General features: G+C 50.7%; 1 protein-coding gene across 1 annotated transcript; it reads left to right on the forward strand.

Moving 5' to 3' along the window:
• The first annotated feature begins 7018 nt into the window (after nt 1–7018).
• On the forward strand, nt 7019–13471 carry AARSD1 (alanyl-tRNA synthetase domain containing 1). The gene is made up of 12 exons (XM_056864719.1): nt 7019–7058; nt 7802–7930; nt 8429–8588; nt 8696–8753; nt 9817–9973; nt 10051–10167; nt 10330–10460; nt 11053–11119; nt 11755–11846; nt 12470–12524; nt 12986–13080; nt 13336–13471. The coding sequence occupies exons 1-12, from the start codon at nt 7020–7022 to the stop codon at nt 13469–13471; spliced, it is 1236 nt and encodes a 411-aa protein (XP_056720697.1). The 5' UTR covers nt 7019.
• The last annotated feature ends 1445 nt before the right edge of the window (nt 13472–14916 follow it).

The raw sequence follows: 14916 nt of genomic DNA on the forward strand, positions 1-14916 counted from the left end.
TAAAAGACTGCACACTGACTAAAAGCAAGATTTACCCCATGAGCGTTTCCGAACGCACTGTTACGTGACTTTTTGGATAAAAATCTTGCGCGAGGGTTCATCCGGCAATCGAACGCTCCTAATTCAGCCCCTGCATTTTTTGTCCGGAAAAAGAAAGGCGACCTCCGTTTATGCATTGACTTCCGAAAGCTTAATCCAGTCACCCAAGCCAATGCCTACCCCATTCCGTTGATTTCAGATATTTTGGGACAATTACAGGAGGGACGCGTTTTTTCCAAATTGGACTTAGTGGAAGCTTATTACCGCGTCCGTATCCGTGAAGGAGACTAACCTCTCACTGCCTTCTCTAGCTGTTTTGGAATGTATGAATTTCTCGTGATGCCTTTCGGGTTAAAAGGGGCCCCGGGGGTCTTCATGCAGCTCATTAACGAAATCCTCCATGATTTGCTGTACCGTGGCGTGGTAGTTTATTTGGATGACATCCTTATTTAGTCAAAAACCATGGATGAGCACGTTGCTCTGGTCAGAGAAGTTTTGCAACGTTTACGTAACCACCAGCTCTATGCAAAGCTGTCTAAATGCGAATTTCACCAAGAAAAAATAACCTTCTTGGGGTACATAATCTCTCATCGTGGCCTTAGCATGGACCCCACTAAAGTCCAATCGGTACTTGACTGGACTCCACCCTCCACCCGCAAGCAGGTGCAGCAATTTCTGGGCTTTGCTAATTACTACCGAGGTTTCATTCCCAACTTCGCTCAAGTGGCGCTGCCAATCACTGACCTCCTGAAAACGAAGGGTAAAGGGGTTTTTGCAACGTTGCCCTCTGCCAAGATACTGTGGACTGATCAATGCCAATCCGCCTTTGTAGCCCTCAAACGACTTTTCACTTCTGAACCTGTGCTGCAGCACCCAGATCCCAATCAAATGTTTATTGTACAGGTCGATGCGTCCGACATGGCCATGGGGGGGGGGCCTTCTCCAGAGAGGACCAGATGGTCTCCTTCACCCCTGTGCCTACTTCTCGAAAAAGTTTGTGCATGCCCAATTAAACTGGCCCATTTGGGGAAAAGAGGCATCAGCCGTCCACCATGCCCTTACCCTGTGGAGGCAATTCCTGGAGGGATCCAGGGTCCCCTTCGAAGTCTGGACTGATCACAAAAATCTAGCTGCCCTCACGGGGACCCATAAGTTGTCCGCAAAACAACAGCGTTGGGCGGACTTCTTTGCTCAATTTTGTTTTGTTCTTAAACATGTGCCCGGGAAACAGAACGTGCTTGCTGATGCCCTCTCCAGGTTACCTCAATACCCGGTAAAACTTGATCGTCCGACACTCTTTATTCACCCCGGCGCACAGAGGAGTCCTGCCCATGCTGGCCGTACAGACCCGGTCCCAAACTCAATCCCAGCATGGCAACCGCGCAGTGGCCGACAAGGGACCCAACCCTAACCAGCGGGCTCCCTCGCCAGCCCCCCTTGCGCCGTCTGTACCCAGCGGCCCGCAACAACCAGTTCCCCCCCTTCCATCGCCACCAGCTCCGGATTCACCCTCCCTCGTGGAAGGGGGGGTACTTCTCTCCCACTCCTTCCTGGACTCCCTTCGGGCTCAGTGCTTAGCCGAACGCACTGCCCAAACCCTGCCCCAAGGTGTACTTGAGCAAGGTGGTTGTTGGTACAAAGACTCAAAATTGTACGTGCCAAAGGTGCTTCGAAAGAGGTCCTGCAATTAGCCCATGGAGCTAAAACTGCAGGACACTTTGGGTTCCTGAAAACTCTTCACTTGCTGCGCAGACAGTTTTGGTGGGGGGGATGCGTTCTGATGTAGACTCCTTCGTTCGCAGCTGCCCTATTTGTGCCACAGTCAAATGGTCTCAAGGCAAGCCCCCAGGACTGCTGCAACCGCTGGAAATTCCCAGTAAGCCCTGGGAGGTGATTGCCATGGATTTCATGACGGATCTCCCACTTAGCGGGGGCAAAACTGTACTATGGGTTGTTACTGACTTATTTTCCAAACAGGTACATTTGGTTCCGTGTGCTGGTGTTCCCTCCGCCCCCAAGTTGGCCCGCCTCTTTGTGTCATATGTTTTCCGTCTGCATTCATTTCCACGCAAGATAATTTGCGACCGCGGAAGTAGTTTCGTGGCTAAATTTTGGAAGGCTTTCCTCAAGTTGGTGGGGGTGGAGCAAGAGCTGTCTAGTGTGTACCACCCCCAGACGGATGGGCAAACTGAACGTTTCAATGCTGTACTGGAATGTTATTTATATTGTTGTGTCAATTACCATCAAGATGACTGGGTGGAACTGTTGCCTTTTGCTGAATATGCTTACAATAATGCTGTCCATCAATCTACAGGGTTCAGCCCGTTTTATGCTGTGTATGGTCAGGACTTCGGTCCTATTGCCCTTGGGGAGGTACCCGAGGGGGAGGGGGATCCTGATGTAGCCTCTTGGGCGCACGCCCTCCGTTCCACGTGGCCCTGGCTGGTTAGAAACCTAGACAGAGCTAAGCGCAAGTATAAGGTGCAAGCTGATAAGCATCGCTCTCCCAGCAAGGACTTCCAAGTTGGTGAATTAGTGTATCTTTCCACCAAAAATCTGCGATCCACTCGACCTTGCCACAAGCTCAGCGCCAAGTACATTGGTCCATATCCTATAGCCAGGATCATTAACCCTGTCACTGTGGAACTGACTCTCCCCAAAACCCTGAAACATATCCACCCAGTCTTCCATGTCAGCCTCCTTAAACCTCATATTGCCTCCTTGGAATGGCACCCGGAACTACCTCCCAAGCAGCCCATGATGGTGGGGGGGGGGGGAGGAACATTTCAAGGTGTCAAAAATCCTAGATTCACGTATACGACATGGATCCCTGCAATACCTAATTCGCTGGAAGCACTTCCCCCCTGCCTACGACGAGTGGGTGCGTGCACAGGATGTCTCCGCCCCACACTTAGTGAACGCCTTTCACACCTCCTACCCGGACAAGCCATCCCCCTTGCATGATGGGAGGGGGCCTTAAGGGGGGCAGAATGTCAGGCCTGTATCTCAGTTGGTCTGTTTACTTTCGTTTTCCCACTGACCAGACTCAAGGATTGTTGTGCATACCTAGATCCGTTTGAAGCTCTGGGAACTAGCTCTGTTTATGATTTGTAATCTCTTGCCTTTTCCTATGCTTTTATATTACCAAGTTCAAGCCAGCAAGCCTCATTGCTGTCACCTTTTCATTATGCTCTGTTAACCTTTTTGACCAGTAAAAACCAGCTTCTTTGGACCTGACTGTCTCTGATGTGGTTTTTGGTTCGATTGGGCCAAGGGCTTACACCTTCAAAAGTAAAATATACAATATCAGCATGCAACACACATTTGATTTTACGAACGTAAACTACAACATTACCAAAATTACTATTGCAGTAAACAATAACATACTGTACATACAGTAAAAATAATAATAATAAAATAATATGGTAATAATATACAGACAGACAAACACACACATATAAATACAAGGTAATATTGTAATGATTGATCAGTGAAATATAAAATATACCCAAATTAGCATTGACTAATACATAAATAAAAGGAATACAGTTACAGCCATAAAGTTGTTATTAGTTCATTTTACTTTATTCCTTATCGAATATATATTTTATTCAAACAGTACTGTCCCAAAAAATGCCTCAAACCAATCACATTCTGCAAAATAAATATTGTAGAAGTACAACAATAGTTATATAAAAACTCAATAGGTGGCATTGGTGAGGACCAAAGATGCCATGAAGAAGAATGACTCGAGTTAACCATTGTAAAGTTATTACCCTTGACAAGACCCACATGAATGTTGATTGTCCACAAAGATTTCTACCACTAGAAATACAATAAATGAGAAATTAGCCAGATCTGCCACTTCCAAATAAGCAAAATATAAAAACTTTATGCTAGAAAATAGAAATATCTCAGAAAATATGGGAACTGAAACACTAGTTACTGCTTAATGAAACAGTTGAAATATACACATAAAAATAGGGATGTACTAAAACTAGGAAAAGCGCTTGCCCATAGACAAAACATAACTGCCCAGAGAATGCATGCTTACCTATTGGGAATAGTGGAGACCACACTTGCCAATAGGAAACAGTGGGACCACACTTGCCAATAGGGAAAAGTGAGACTACGTTTGCCAATATCGTCCACACTAACTATGGACCAAGCTTATAAGCACTCCTTGACCTATACATCTTTAGCACTAAACACTAGCAAAGATATAATCAAAAGCTTACAAAAAACGAAGAAAGAGAAAATTGAGAGGAACGAAAGTCACACCACCCAACATCGATGCGTGGAAAACAAAATTGGTTCATTCTCTAAAAGTGTGCGGTTGTCCTCAACAAGAGCCAGGGCTTTTCAGGCCTGGCCCCAGCCTGATGGAATGCTCTTCCAGCATGGTGTAGTGGTTAAGAGCGGTGGTTTGGAGCGGTGGACTCTGATCTGGAGAACCCAGTTTGATTCCCCACTCCTCCACATGAAGCCAGCTGGGTGACCTTGGCCTAATCACACCTACCTCACAGGGTGTCTGTTGTGGAGAGGGGAAGGAAAGTGATTGGAAGCCGGTTTGACTCTGCCTTAAGTGGTAGAGAAAGTCGGCATATAAAAACCAACTCTTCTTCTTCTCTTCTGAGTAACATCAGGGCCCTGTAAGTTCCACAGGGCCTGTAAAACAGAGCTATTCACCAGGCCTACAATTGAGGGCAACCACAGGCTGTCATCGTTACTGGCCTCCCTCCCCACTCCTCCCCCTTGGGGCTTCTGATATGATTTGGCTGCTTATCTGGGCCTGTAATTATAGGAGTGCCATGTTATTAACTGTATTGGTTGTATTGAATGGTTTTATGAATTGTATTGATTACTTATGAATTTTAGCTATCTATGATTGTACTATGATTGTTGTTACCTGCTGTCAGGTAAGGGAGAGGAATGGGGATCTTCAGTAGCTGCCACCACTCTGGTGTGGGCCTAACTCAGGGACCCCCAGAGCACCCTCCCTGCCCCTGGCTGCTGCTTCTCCCAACAGGGCATACTTTCTAGGTGACCAAATGAGGCATGAGGACCCAGGCAGAGTAACCAGCAGTTTATTAAAGAAGTCTACTCATAATGATAACTCAAGCCACAACAGGATGACAAAGCCAGTCAATCAACCAATTAAAAACCCTAACGCTTTACTGTCCCTAGCCGTCTCCTGGCACTAGGCCTCAGGCTAACTAACCCCTTCCTGGAGGAGGGATCCCTCTGTCTGCAGCAGCCTCTCCCCAGCCCTGCTCCCTAGGAGTGAACCCCCTTCCCTTTCCAGGCAAGGCCTTTTATTCCTTCTCTCCAGGGACCATTCCCTTACCCCTGATTGGCCCGAGCCTTCCCTCCAAATCCTCTTCCACCAATCACAAGGCCCAGAGGGTACCTGGGAAGTGTAGGCCTGGTAACTACTTTAATATAGGCCTCCCTGGGGCGCGTAGGCCGCCCTTGAGGCCTACGCTCATGACACCCGCCCTGAGCCCGGCTTTGACTGGGAATGAGGGTGGGCTATAAATTTAACTAATAGATAAATAAATAATAGGGAGGTAGAAGGTCATCAGAGGGGGGTTGTTAGGATAAAGAGGTGAAAATTGATTTTTGGTGTTAAGATGCACAAGCGAGACGAGTGCCGCCTGAATTGAGAATTCAGACGTCTTCTTATGGTTCCGATGGGCTCTGGCCTAAGGGCTGAGCTATAGAGCTATTAAGCCGCGCACCAACGAAGGGTTCGAGGCTCCAGCTGCCAGAATGTAGGCTATGAATAGATTCTGGCCAGCTCCGTGAGCCCTGACAGCTGGGGGTTCGGGTGCTGCGAGCCCCCGAGGAAACTGTGAAAGTTGACCCATCACAGGGACGTTTTGAGGCCACAGGAAATGGGTATTAGAGCACGTTCTCAAGTTCACATTGTGTACTTCAATCCAGGGGCTTATGGTTCTATCACTAAAATAGCCTTATTTTAGTAACACTTTTAAAAACTCCATTGATTTTGTTGAAACGTTCACTCTTTAAAAAAAAGTTGCTGATTAGTGGCCCTGAAGCTTAAGCGTCACTAGTTTCACAGTAAATCTGCCGCTGGCGACAGCCGTTTTGTGGCTGGCCCCGCCTCCTTCAGCAGCCCTTTTGTGGCTCCGCCCATCACCCCGTATCAGACTTCCAAAGGTGCCTGCAGGCCCCAAAAGGTTGGGGACCCTTCCTTAGTTGGTGGGCACTGCAAGAGGCCTCCTGACCGACTAGGGTTGCCAGGTCCCTCTTCACCACCGGCGGGAGGTTTTTGGGGCGGAGCCTGAGGAGGGCGGGGTTTGGGGCAGGGAGGGGCTTCAATGCCGTAGAGTCCAATGGCCAAGGCGTCCCTTTTTCTCCAGGGGAAGTGATCTCCGTAGGCTCGAGATCACTTGTAATAGCAGGGGATCTCCAGCCACCACCGGGAGGTTGGCGACCCGAGGACCCACCCTGCAGCTTCCGGGCACTGCCAGGAGTGACCGTCCCCGCGCAGCCCCAGGCGCCGCCTGTCCTGCTGTCCCGCTGGCACACGAACGCCATGGCGGGCACCGGCACAGCAGAAGGGCCGCGACTGAGGCCTCGGCAGCAGCGACTTCCGCCCGGCCCTACGGCCAGCGGAGGCGTCGGCAGCATTGACTTCCGCCCGGCCCTACGGCCAGCGGAGGCCTCGGCAGCAGCGACTTCCGCCCGGCCCTACGGCCAGCGGAGGCCTCGGCAGCAGCGACTTCCGCCCGGCCCTACGGCAAGCGGAGGCCTCGGCAGCAGCGACTTCCGCCCGGCCCTACGGCAAGCGGAGGCCTCGGCAGCAGCGACTTCCGCCCGGCCCTACGGCAAGCGGAGAAGGACGCGGCGCGAGCGCGCCGCGTCCTTCTCCGCTTGCCGTAGGGCCGGGCGGAAGTCGCTGCTGCCGAGGCCTCAGCCGCGGCCCTTCTGCTCCGCCGGTGCCGGTTGCCGTCATGGCGTTCATGTGCCAGCGGGACAGCTGGGCACGGCAGGTGGGGGCGGCGGCGGCATTGGCACTGGCATGACCCGGCCCATGAAAATCTCTGCCATGACCGGCTGGGCACATCTGCCTGCCCGGTTGCAGTTGGGTGCGCGGGGCGGGGGGGGGGGGGCAGGAAAAGCAGCAGCCCACCCCCACCCCCAGCCCGCCGCCAAGAGCCGCCCCGGCTGGGCAGGAGGCTCCCCGTGGCGAGCAGGGCGCCAGCCCCCTCCCTTCCCCTCCCCCCCCCCAAGGAGCTCGCACCTGGCGGGCCGCTCCTCCTTTGCGCGGTTGCCAACTGCCAGGTGGGCGTCTGGAGATCTTCCAGCGTCCAAACGCCTCCAGGCGACAGGCATCCCTTCCCGTGCAGGAAACAGCAGCCTCGGAGGGTCGGCTTTTGGGCACCGCGTCCCCGCTGACCCCCCACCCTCCTCTCCAGGCTTCACCCCACAATCTCCAGCAATTTCCCAGCCTGGAGTTGGCAGCCCTGCCCTGTTGTCCTTATGACCACCCTGTGAGGTAGATGAGGCTGAAGGAGAACGACGGGCTCAGGGAGCTTCATTAGGATTTGAACCCAGGCTCTAGTTCCGTGCCAACGTCTGCCCCACGCTAGTTCCCAGTGGGCACGTGCCCGGCTTTGCTGTCGTATCCCACCGCCTCTCCTGGGTCCGCGGCCTCAGCGTGGAGGCACCCTTCTGCTCTCGGTTTCCTTGGGTGCCCGTTATCCTGCTCCAGTCCCTTGTTCTTCCTTCCCAGCTCACAACCAGGGTGGTCTCCTGCTGCCCTGCCCAGTTACCAACCAGAAATGGTGGAAAGAAGGAGGCTCTGCAAGGATTCCACGTCATCCTGGAAGACACAATTCTTTTCCCAGAGGGTGGAGGACAGGTACTACCCGTCGCTCTCGGGCCAGCATCACATTCTGCATCTTTTAATTTGTTTCTTTGAATTTAATGTTGAAGCTTTTCCCTTTGGATGAGACTGTTGGTGCAGCTGTGCTGTTTTTATGTTTGTTCTTAAAGTCCTGTGTTGTGGCTATGAAGCCTTTATTTTGCTTATTCTCGTTCAATGAAAATGATAACATGTGTTAAGGGTTCTGGTATGGCAATTTAAATCTGAGAAATAATTGCTGCCTACAATTAATGTTATTTTTTACTTTGAAAGTTTTGAAGTGACTTGCAGAATTCCTGTTTGTGTAACAATGCCCAGCAACTTCCAGGGTTAATATAAATTTGGTTTATCAGGCTAGTGGGGGATGGAAAGGTTAGCATTTGCAAAAAAAAATACTGTGCCTCAGACGCCAGAACCTTTGAAGAGAAACAAGTGAGGTGTAGCTGGGCAGGGTCCCCCAGAAGCATGGCGAGTGATTTTCCGTCTCCCTTCCAGCCGGACGACCGGGGGCTCCTTAATGACATCCCCGTGCTCAGGGTTGCTCGACGAGGCCCGGACGCTCTGCACTTCATCCAGACACCTGTTGAGCCAGGCAGTGAGGTGCAGCTAGTGCTGGACTGGGACCGGCGGTTCGACCACATGCAGCAGCATTCAGGTGAGAAGGCAGTGAATGAAACACCCAGATAATTGGGGTGGGGTACTAAAAAACAGGAGGGAAAGGGGTAAGTAAACAAAGCTAACGCCCAGGCCTTTTTTTTATAGGGCAACATCTTATCACAGCTGTTGCAGATCTGATGTTTGGATTCAAGACAACATCGTGGTGAGCACGACATAGCTCTTCCTCATTTGCTTTCTCCCCATATGTACGTACTCTGAGCCTCAAGTAGGGCTGGCTCGAGACTCTTTGTCACCCCAAAACAGGTACTTCCTCCATTCCAGGGCCCACATGGCCATTGGCCAAGGCCAAGCCCCTGTGGCAGAACTGTCTCTCCCAGTATGTCCCCTTGCGCCACCGGCAGTCCTCAGATTGGCTGTTTCCCCGCTTAAGGTGGCCTGCCTGGCATTGACCAGAGTCCATGCCATTTCCCTTCCTGCCCTGTGGAAGGGGCTGCCTGAGAGGGTGGGGGAGCATGCCATCTCTAGAAGTTCATCAGATGCCCTGCAAAGCCATTTTAGTTGCTAATGCTTTGAATGGAGTGTTGGGTACACTAATTTGGAAGTGAGTGGGAGGGGGATTGTTTGGGGCTGTGTTATGTTTTTATGTTAAAATTTGTATTTTAAGTTGCCTTGAGATGTGGGGAAAGGCGGAGTATAAACATTTTAATTTTAAAAAAAAAACCCAAACATAGTCGTGCCAGAACACTGGTTCATCTGACATGGTCTGCTCTTAGTGGCATTTCCAAGCAGTGTAATGTCTTTCCTAGCACCTGACAGCCTTTAATTAGAGATGTAAGGAATTGAATCCGCACACCAGACATGTATTCCAATCCTAAGAAACTCTCTTGGATGGTGCTTATAGTTGAGAGAGAGAAACATTTCCCACAAAAGCCTTCTGAGAAATTACTTTCAGAGTTACTTTCACTATCTGCTGCATCATTGTTTTCTTGTTAACCTTTGACAATATCTTAATCCTTTGACAACTCTTCTGTGGACTACAGATTGTAAATTAATTAGCATTACTAAATCTTGTTTTTACCTTTGATCAAAGGTCAAAAATAAACCATAACGTAGCCTAGAGTCTAGCAAGATCTGTTAATACTTTGCAGTGCATTCCTTTCCTGAGAGTAAGGCTCAAAGAGTAGAACTGCCCAAGAGGGCTTTCTGCCCCCCCCCCCATGTTCTGGAGGATGTGACCTGTGCCAGCCCCGTCTTCTTCTCTGCAGGGAGCTGGGCCATCAGCAGAGCACTGTGGAGCTGGACACCCCCTCGATGACCTTAGATCAGGTGGTGGCCCTTGAGCAGAGCGTAAACGACAAGATCCGAGCCCGAATCCCTGTGGTGGTGCGCCATCTGGCGGAGGGCGATGCTGAGGGTGACAAGGTGAGCAGGGTCCAGGCCAAGGTGGGAAAGAAGGGTGCTGCCCCCTGGTCCAGCTCTAACCTGGTGTTGCCTTGCAGGTGAGGAGCCGTGGCTTGCCAGACGATCACACCGGCCCTGTGCGAATAGTCAGCATTGAGGGTGTGGACGCAACCATGTGTTGTGGCACACATGTCTCCAACCTCAGTGACCTGCAGGTGAGGCATGAGCTTGAGGCATTGGCTCAGGTGTGGACACGGGGCTGTGCTGTTTGTGTGAGGACAAAGTTCTTTCCCTAAGAAAAGACTGGATGAGATGCATTTCCTTTCCCCGTCTGCTTAGCATCTCCCACTCAGAGTAAACGTGTCTTTGTTCCCAAGGTTATTAAGTTCCTGGGCACTGAGAAGGGGAAAAAGAACAAGACCAACTTGGTTTTCCTTGCTGGAAACAGAGTGCTGAAGTCTCTGGCGCAGAGTCATGCCACCGAAAAGGCTCTTACAGCACTGCTTAAGCAAGTATTCAGCTCCTTCTCTCCTACAGAACACCCTCAGCCCCGTAAGCCACCCAGAGGCCTCAGTGAAGACACTTTTGATGGTTGGGATTTTTCTCTTTTTAAGGCAGGGTAGTGGTGAGATTTATAGGGTAGCTATTTGATGGAAGTTGGGTTCAGGTAGCCAACTCAAGGTTGACTCAGCCTTCCATCCTTCCGAGGTCGGCAAATGAGTACCCAGCTTGCTGGGGGTAAAGTGTAGATGACTGGGGAAGGCAATGGCAAACCACCCTGTAAACACAGACTGTCTAGTAAACATTGGGATGTGATGTCACTTCCTTTACCTATTTGTTTCATGCTTACATAAATGGGACATTTCCCCCAGCATACCTTAGGGCTGGAGATGGATAATGCACGTTTCCCAGCTGAATGGAAAGATGGCTGCTGAATGGAAAGATGACAGTCGAGCCATGGCTGCTACCCACTCCATCCTACACCCTCCCGATTCAAAACAGCCTGTCCCTGTCTGCTGTCCTCCCTCCCAGCCTGCATCCTGTGAGCAGGGGCACCGCAGCCCTCCTTGAGGGACCCTGTCTTATCTCTGCCATTTCAGGAATGGCCCTGAGGAGCATGTGGAGGCTGTGAAGAGGCTGCAGAACTCTCTGAAACAACTTCAGAAGGTACAGTTGGTGGGACCTGTAAGGAGTCCTTCACTAAGACCAGCCAAGAGCTTGGCTTCTCTGTGGCGGCCGTGCGATCCACCCCTAGGCCTTACCTGGAGATGAAAGAAGGATCTGTGGGTCACATGGGAAGCAGCTGAAAGCCAGCTGTCAACAGGCAGCTTGTGAGGGCCCAGCGGTTGGTCAACAATCAGAGGACAGAAGCCAGGTTGCAGAAGCTGACCTCCCAGTAGCAAAGCAGGCCTGGCTGGCTGTGGCAGAGGTAATATTGGAGAGAGATGTGGCTTCATGTGCCTTTGAGCCATGAGAAGTCCCGATTGAGAGCCAGGTGGGGCCAGGGATGTCCTGAGAAAGAGCAGGGGGGAGAAGGCCCGGTCCAGCACTCTGGCTTTTCTATTCTGGCAAAGACCTCTGCCTCCCCAAGGCCCCTGGAGGTTGTGCCCTGATATCCAGACTCGTGACAGGTACAGTACGGCAAGGCCATCCGCAACCCTTTACTATGTCTGGGAGCTGGTCTGGTGGATCTTCACAAGCCCAGCTTCCGCTTTGGCCTTGCTGGGGATTCCACACCACTTCCCCTTCCTCTTGGATTCAGCCTGGTGGTGTTGGCATCGTGCCATTCTCTTTCCTTTCAGAACAATTTGAACCTGCAGAGGGATTTAGCTGTCCAAATTGCTCAGAATTTCAAAAGCAACCCAGCTCGGGAACCCGTGTTCATATTACATAGGTAAGGATGAAGATAGCTCAACGTGGGCTTTGTATGTGATGGAAATAGAAGACTTGGATTTCATCCCCACACAATCTAAATGCCTGAAAGGAGGGGAGATTCTGCATACTGGGAATCTTTTGGCCCAAAATATATACTGACGAGGATGACCCACAAGGACCTGGGGGTAGGGGAAATCCCATTCTTCCTCCCCAGTCCCCCTCTCCACGTTACCTCTGCTTCTGTCCCATTGCTGGCCCTCACTCCCCCCCTTTCCTACTATGGCACCAAAAGTGTGTGTGTGTGCGCGTGCACGCTCACACTTTTGCAGATTTGCAGACATTCTGCAAACCTGGGTTTTCCCAGACATTCAGAGGAACTTTTTAAATAGTGGGGTGTGAAGTGCTAAAGTGAAAGATGTGTTCCATCTTTATTTTAAAAAATTCTCTGTAAAATTTTGAACAGCATGCCTCTTAATTATCACCATATCACTCCAGTTATTGCTGGCCTTCCTCAAGTGGAGCTGATCGATCCCCTCTGGGGGTTGTTACTTCAGAGCTGTGCATATTTAGGTTTATGTCTGCTCAATGTGTTGCTGGGGGAAATTGCAATGAAGTCTTGGAACATGTTGTCCCTCTTTGCAGGAAAGATGGTGATTCTGAGTTCATGAACATCGTGGCGAATGAAATTGGCACGGAGGTGAGTCTCTCTTTCAGACTGGATGTGCTTGTTTCCCTCTTGAGCCCAGGGCCGTGGGCTCCCTGTAGGTTCTCCCTTGGCCACCCTCGTAACGCAGTTATGTCAAGACACCTACAAATCAGACCATCCTGGGTATTTAACTTTACTGAGGTTTCAGACCATGCAAGACATAAATTAAAATGAAATTAAAAGTAAGGTAATTGGCAACAGAAGCCGTATTTGAAGGCTTAGTACACAAAATAAAAGTTCCCGGTAATCTCTGTTAAATCCTACAAAAGATACAGAAGGGCGTATAATAGCATTAAATGAGAAGATGAGGGCAAAAGTTAACAGCCTTCTACAAAAGTTAACAGAAGTTAACAATTCTGAGGTGAAAATATTCTACTAGTTCAAGGCTAGTAAATACAGAGGGTGTAGCAATAGAGTCTTTCACATGAACTGAAACTTGGTCCTTTCAACAGGAAACCCTCCTTTTCCTATCTGTGGGAGATGAAAAGGCAGCCGGGCTTTTCCTGCTTGCGGGGCCTGCTGAAGCTGTGGACAAGCTGGGGCCCAGGTGAGTGGCTTCTTCCTCAGAGAAATGACATGAGGTCCCTGGATGTTGGTGGGTGGGGGACAGTCTGGTGTGTGTGGCCACCCTTAGAATGTCCCTCTGCTGCCAGAGTGACTTGAGAGCATCCATCTGGCACTTCCAGGGCTGAGAGCAAATCAGCCAGGCTATAAGCTTGGTGGAGTCTCATGAAGTAGAGCTGCAGAGTGTAAAAACCAGCCCGCAGAGCTCACCAGCCTCTCTTCTTGTTCTTCCCTTAAGGGTGGCGGAACTTCTGGAAGGGAAAGGAGCGGGGAAGCGTGGCCGCTACCAGGGCAAAGCCACACGCCTGAGTCGGCGGGAAGCGGTCCAGGCCATCCTCTGGGAGTTCACTCACCACCGCAGCTCAGAGCACTGAAGGCCGCTTCAGCCCAACCCCCCCTGAAATTAGAACAGTGAAATGGCTTTGTGTGTGCTCTGATGGTGCAGGGAGGCACTGCTGCCTGTGACAGTGCCAGCGGGGACGCTCCTCTGTACAGGTGAGGGAGGAAAGGGGAGACAAGCCACATTCTGGAGGCAGCTGTCCCCTGGTTGAAGGGGTAATTTAGAAAGGTGCTCTGTCAGTATACAGAGGGATGTTCCCTCACGACTTTGTCCCTCCTGGGGCTGGGCTCTCTACAAAATTCAGCACTTTACGGGTGTGCTGTACCTTTCTCTTTCTGGTAACTTCAGCCGTGCCTCTGTAAATTCCCAATTTGGATGGGAGCTTAATCTAGCTGTGTGTTGTATCTCCATTGCCAGTCATGGCAATGCAGTCGAAGCAGCGTGGCCCATAAAACATGCTGCGCCCCAGCTGAGGAGCCCACAACAGAAAACATCTGGAGAAAATGTCCTTCTGAGGGGGTTGTTGCAAAGGGCAACTACAGCCATATTTAACGTATGGGAAAGAAATTAAAGAGTCCAGCTGGGTCAGATGGCGGCTCTGTGTAGTCCGTGATCCTGTTTCCTGCAGTGATCGGCAGTTGCTTCCAGAAGGCCCACAAGCAAGGTGCTGAAGGGCCCATGGAGGAGGTTCCTCTGCGGCGTGGTCCCCAATCACCTCTGGCAGGCCTGTCCTTCATAAATGGGTCTCACCTGCTTTTGAAGCCATTCCAGCTGGTGGCTCTGGCTGTGTCTTGTGTAGGGAGTTCTGTCATCTACATGTTTTGTAAAGAAGTCATCCTTTATTACTCTGTGTCCTGAATCAGCTGTCCCTTAATTTCTCAGGGTCAGACTGAGATCGAGTGTGACAGAAGCGGGAGGGAAAGCTCTCTCGCTGTCCTCCATGTGTAATTTTATAAATCTCAGTCACGTCTTCCTTTCCTTTCGTTGCTTTTTCTGTGCCCCCAAACCAGCTCCAATGTCCTTTAACGCTCACGGAGCTCTTCAGCCCTCTGGTGCTTTCATCTGGACTCCCCAGCCAATTTTCACGAAGCCCACCCAATTGCGCGTTACCCTCCACCCCCAAGCTAAGGCTGGGATGCCCTGGACTGCACTTCCTTCTAGTATTGTGTTTCTGCTTGCCTACCTAGTTCATTTTTATCCCACCCTTCCTTCGAGGAGGTCAGGGCAGAGGACATAGGGCCTCCTGCCTCCCATTTTCTCTTCACAACAATCCTGTGAGGGTAGATTGAACTGAAAATTAATGATCCTAATCTGTAGTAGATCACATCAGTCAGTGTATGAGGGAGCCCTTCTCCATCTCCCATGCGTGAGTCAGCAACCCTTCCTGGCTAACTTTTAAGTGGGATTTGTTTGGGCCCTCCAACAGTTTGGGTGGAGAACTCCTTGGCTGGGGTGGCTCCGCTCCATGTCTTCTGTTCC

The sequence above is a fragment of the Euleptes europaea genome, chromosome 18 (assembly GCF_029931775.1).
Source record: "Euleptes europaea isolate rEulEur1 chromosome 18, rEulEur1.hap1, whole genome shotgun sequence".
NCBI classification, from domain to species: domain Eukaryota; kingdom Metazoa; phylum Chordata; class Lepidosauria; order Squamata; family Sphaerodactylidae; genus Euleptes; species Euleptes europaea.